The 6000-nt window shown below is 36.7% G+C and overlaps 1 protein-coding gene across 1 annotated transcript in view; it reads right to left on the reverse strand.

The window, feature by feature from the left end:
* Nucleotides 1-5835, reverse strand: part of musk (muscle associated receptor tyrosine kinase) — an 80107-nt gene extending 74272 nt beyond the window's left edge. Inside the window, exons 1-2 of the mRNA XM_003227192.4 lie at nt 5442-5835; nt 496-622 (exon numbers count right to left, since the gene is read on the reverse strand). Coding sequence (XP_003227240.1) covers nt 496-622; nt 5442-5520 — 206 coding nt within the window. The 5' untranslated portion in view covers nt 5521-5835. The remainder of the gene's footprint in view (nt 1-495; nt 623-5441) is intronic.
* Between the last annotated feature and the right edge of the window lie 165 nt (nt 5836-6000).

Raw genomic sequence — 6000 nt, forward strand, 5'->3', positions numbered from 1 at the left:
GCCATTGCTGGCATTTGCAAAGGCACCTGTGCAACTCAGGGAGGGGTGGGGAAGGGGTTATAAATGTCAACAATTGTTTTCCTCGTGTCAGGAGCGACTTGAGAGACTACAAGTCACTTCTAGTGTGAGAGAATTGGTCAAGGTAAGCATGCAATATGCTGGAGATTTAGTGAGTGTAACATTGAGATGAACCTGGTGCTTGGAATGGGGCACAACTTCATAGTAAGTAAGTTGGCTTTAGTAAAGATCACAGTACAATTGATCATTGCTTTACTTTGAAGATCTTGCCTTACATATTTAACAGTATAAGTAGGACTCATGTGGTCCTCCAGATGTTGTACTGTAGCTCCCAGAAGCCTGAGCCTGCATATCCATAGGTGAGGAATGCAGGAACCTACAGTTCAACATCTGAGAGCCACACAATTCCCAACCATGTTCTATTGCTATAATTCTAGCATATTCCTTGATATCCTCTTCGGAAAACAGAATTCTTACCTGATAGGAATGTTGTTACGTGTCCAAGTAATCTCTGCTTGTGGAAAAGACTCTACTACACACTCAAAAGTGGCTTCCTCTTCAACAAGAGCATCCACAGTTTCAAGGGGGGTGATGATCATGGGAGCTCGAAAGAGAAAGAATAAAAACAAACAAACTTAAAGAAAATTAATAAGCTTCAGGATGGATCATTGAGTTTCACTAAATGAATTAAACGGTTGCCTATCATTTAGCCAAAAAAAACAGACTCTCCAGGCATCTCAACTGTTTAGAAGTTCCAAAATGTTAAATAAAGGCTTGTCCCAATGGATGAACACCATACAGTCTTCATAACTTTCCTAAAGATTTGCAAAATGAATGTCATGACGGCCTCACCATGGTCTTTGTCAACTTAATGCCCAAATTTCTTCAGAGTTCATATAAAGTCCTTTTTTAATGTCTAAGAATAATATTAATTAATTTTTGCTCAATGAAAAAAATTGCTGGTAACTCTATGAAATAGCATTATTTTGCAATAATGTCATAGGACAGTGATGGCCAACCTATGACACACGTGTAAGCACTGACACGCCTAGCCATTTTTGCTGACACACGCAGATTAATTGGATGACTACATCTTTTGTGGCCAAATTTGGTGTGATTTCGTCCAGTGGTTTTGTTGTTTACTCCATGGGAATTATGCACGTTACATTTATCTATCTATCTATCTATCTATCTATCTATCTATCTATCTATCTATCTATCTATGCCTATATATATATATATATATATATATATATATATATATATATAATCATTCTATTATGATTCTATTATTATTGTAGTATATTATCATATTATTACTATTAAATTATTATTATTATATTATTCATTATTCATGACTACATTGAAACTTCAATAGAGAGAAATCAGCGTGGAAACTGCAAGAGGTACCATAGATTGTTGTACATGGAAATAATGGTAGTAAATAGTTTTTGATTTATTAAATACAGCTATATATTACAATTATACATGTTTGTTATTTAAACTATACATATTGCAAAATTACGGGTTTTTTCTCGAAGTGACACACTACCCAAGTCATGCTAGGTTTTTTTTTTTTTTTGGTGAATTTTGACACACCAAGCGCAAAAGCGTGCCCATCATTGTCATTGGATGTACAAATGTCATTCCTTTTTTCTTACAGGCATACAAAGAGTTACATTTAATGCAATGAGTCGACATGGTCTTGAACTGCAAATATTTCATATTGTATCATACAATTCTGAGTAATAGAGATCAAGAAGGCACCTCCTATTAATTCCTCTCTTTCAGCATACTTCTCTTGGCACACGAAGTCATCCTGTAAACAGTTCTTTCAGAATATAGATGCCAAGGGCATGCAGGGCATCCACCCAGTGCTTGGAGGAGACTAGATATTGTTCACAGTCATGTTAGACACTTTGTCTACAGAAAACCACTGAGAATGCTGCAAAAAAATTCCTAAGAGGATTCTCCTGAATTTAAGTGAATGCTAAACTAGTCCCCTGCTCAATAAAAAATAACAAAACAGGCAGCATTCCAATGAGTGAGTGAGATGAGTTTATGTCAAGATTTAAGAAAGGAAAGAAAACAATGGGGAAGATCTAAATCAGGGGTGGGCAACTAAAAGCTTGAGAGCTGGATCTAATTTCTGATTCAATGTTAGCTGGCCAAGCAGACTCAGTAAATTCCATCGTTTCACTGCTGCAAAATGCTACAAACCTTCTACTCTCCAGAAAAGGTTTAGTTCTCTTTCTCTTCTTGCTGGAACTGGCAAGATCCCATTCACGCTGCAATGTTGGGGATGGGGTGTTACAAGGTGTTGCTGTAGTTTTAGTAACAGTCCAAATTTGTTTTGAGTAAGCTTAAAAGGAAAAGAAATTGGATGCGACTGCAGTGGTAAAATAGGCGGGTAGACACATTGGGGGTTTGCTGTAGGTTTTTCTTTTCTTTACTAATGCTATTGGCAGACTTCACAAATGCTGATGATCCAGTTCAGAGTGTAAACATTGCTTATTCTGAAAGCACACCAATGTTCAGATCTGTGCCGTTCCATTGCAACCCAAACCAGAGAAGACTTTTCCATGTATCACCTCATCTATTTTTCCCACTACTTGCTTATGTGGTAGAAGAGAAAAATTCATGTGTATCCTCTGGATCCCTCCCTGCATTGGCCACCAGTAAAAAGAGTGAGGAAGATAAGAGAGACTTCCTTCTCTGATCCTATTGCCATCAGAATATTGGTACCTATTATGAATATTATAACAGCAGAAGCCAGGAAAGATTTTATGATATTCTCAGATAGTTCAGAAAAAGAGGTTTTGACCCTGCTGTATTCCTGTGGATGTCATTATAAGTGAGATGGTCTTCAAGTTACTACGCAGAATTAATGGAGTTGTTTTCCAAAGTATTTCTTTCAGGATGAGTATTTTACACTTCTGTATCAGGGAGTGTCACACATCACTAGTCAAATTTCTTTCCATGTGAAATATTTCATGTAGGTGGTTAGGAAGTAGGACATTGCATTATTCTGAAGACCTTTGGAAATAAGTGTCCTCTTACTCGAGTTCTGAATCTCATAACTATTGTTAAGCCAAATATATTTAAAAGTACACAACACTGTCTTCTTCTCAGTTAGTTGTTCGTGTCTTAACAACCTTGCGTAACACCAGCAATTCATATGTACTTGATGATCTTTTATTTGTACAGTGAACAAATCCAGTTTGAGGATAGGTATTTCTTTGCAGGATAACAAATCCTCTATGCAAAGTTGCCAGGAAAATAAGATGAATGCTATTCATTTCATGTTCATCATTACGTTGCACATAAACAACGAAAAATATTACGGATCAGCTTTTTATGGACCTGGAAACTAACTGAAGTCTAAAATTTTGTTTTCAGCCTATTTATCAAGCTGTTGACAGCACTGTAGGTTTGAACTGTTTACACAGTCTTGATGCCAGTATGTTAATGAACTTCATGCAAACACTCAGTTGGAACATTTTTCCAAATCTTCGTTCCACCACATTTTTCACATGAAAAGTCATTTATAAGTATTAATCTCAACTGATAAAATGCTGCTGGCAAAACCAATGGCCCTAGCGGCTAAATTGCACAAGGCATGGAGTTGCATATCTCATGATGGTGGGGAAGACTTTTAAAATGAAAAGCAATCAGGAGGGTACCTTTAGGGGAAAAAAACCTGGGGGAGGGACTGCTTAGTATCTCCATTTCTGAGATACAATGCCTATATCCATATAGAATATGTTCTCGGACACTGCATGGATATGTGAAATAGCAGGTATTAGAAAATCCTATTGAAATAAAGGATTCTTGGCCCAAGAAGACACTTGTGTTGCAGTAGAAGACCTAGAAAATGCCTAAAGAAAATACATTTGGTTACATGTGTATAAATAAATCCTCAGTTTCATAGATATGGGGGTCATACTGTATATCGACACAGAATTGTACCTCTCTATCTCCTTTCCAAGTTATGCTAGGCCTCCATATTTCCTTTCCATGAACAATGTACCCAGTAGCTGGGTGGGTAAATGGTTCCATTTCCACCTATTTGTTCTCTACTTCCAATTTCAGCATCTCAAAGATGCCCTTATATTTTAGAAAAGCAATGTCAGGAGGAAAATTCAAAGAACTCCAGAATATGTATAATCTTGCCTCTAGAATTTAGGATCATGTAAAAATGTTTGGCTCTAGTTTAATATTATCCTATATAGATATATTTAGATATGCTTAAATTGAAGATTCATTACTGTATCTAAGAAAAATAAATATCATTATAATATTATGTATGCATAGATATATAATGCTAGTACAGATCTCATTGGAGTGAACAGGACTATGTCTTAAATTGTTCACAGAACTGTAATCAACATTCGTATGTGTATAAATCATATATAGATACATGGAAATAACTATATAGGAATAAATGAAACTGCATTTCTCATGTCTGCCCCTCTTGTATGCATTTGCTTATAGATAACCTCTGTTTCATTTCAGTATGAATATCTAACTTTTTCACATGAACATTCCCAAATTAAATATACACTGTTGTATTTTGTCTCAAAATAAACATTTGTACTTTCAAATTTATTCTCTCAAGTTTTCAAAGGTAAAAACTGCATCAAAGCATTTTGAAATCACCAAGGATGCTATACTAATTTACCTGGAAAGAAATCACAGTGAACTCAATGGAATTTACTTTTGAGACTACATGTAGAATTATATTGAAAAGCAGTACTCCTATGCACATGTATCCGAGAATAAGCCATATTGACATAGTGGGATCTACTTCTGAATAAATCTCCATAACATTTCACCAGAAGTTCTCCTTTTCCCATTAATCTTTTATTTCTGTCTGTCTGTCTGTCTGTCTGTCTGTCTATCTATCTATCTATCTATCTATCTATCTATCTATCTATCTATCTATCTATCTATCTATCATAGAAGCTTGTACAGAAAGTTTGCCTGCATCCTGCTATCTATAACTTTAAACACTTATTTCATGCAGCCTTCTCAAAGCTATATTTACTTGGAGGTCCTATGATGTTCAGTGAGATTTACTCCCGGTTAACCATTCATGCTAAAGTACATTCAACTATGAGTTCATGAAAACAGTTTCAGTGTTATCACTTTTGCTTGACATGATACCTAAGATAAACAGTCTTCCCACACAAACACAGCAGAGCACCACTTTCCTATGGAGATTTGTAAATCTGAAAAGGGGATGGTTCTTCCACAGTTTCCTTTGAAAGGCAATCATAGATGCAACTACATGGAAAAAGGAGCTCATTCATACAGATGTACATGGCTTATATATTTATCCCACTTGCCTGGCTTGCCCCAGGTTATAGAGTAAATATGTTATGAGTGGCAAAGCTAAGAAGATGTTCATTATTCACACCAACCTTTTGGGAGTCTTTCAGCCAAGCTGAAGGCCGCCAGAGTAAAGATATGTACAAGTGGAATGTTGAGCGAGTCTCTCATGATTAATCCAAGGAAGGGGGAAGAGGGATCCGTCTTCTTTAGTCAAAGACAGGCATATTCCTTCCCGGCTGCTTAATTTGAAAGCATGGTTCATTGCAAAGTTCCTCTCTGCCACTGACTCTGTGGGTTCTAAGTATAATCAGGAATTCTCGGACTTGGAGGCTGTGATGGACATCGCCAGCTGGTGTGCTTCCACTTCGGGCAGTATCAACATGTGGGGGCTCATGAAACAAGAGAACGCAAATCCCTTCAGAATTCCTTTTAAGCAAACAGTGAGGAGCACAATGCCTCAATGCCTTTCTAAAATAATAGCATAGCCCAGGACAATAGAAGCTGTTAGGCTGCCATCTCGGCCAAGGGTGAAAAATGCTCAGAGCTATTCTTTAGTGCTGCATGTTTTAAAGTGCAAAAGGTTTGTTTAATTGGGCAAAGAAACGCTTTGGCCTTCCAAATGATGTTGAAGTTCAGTTTCCATCATTC

Source organism: Anolis carolinensis, chromosome 2 (genome assembly GCF_035594765.1).
Source record: "Anolis carolinensis isolate JA03-04 chromosome 2, rAnoCar3.1.pri, whole genome shotgun sequence".
NCBI lineage: Eukaryota > Metazoa > Chordata > Lepidosauria > Squamata > Dactyloidae > Anolis > Anolis carolinensis.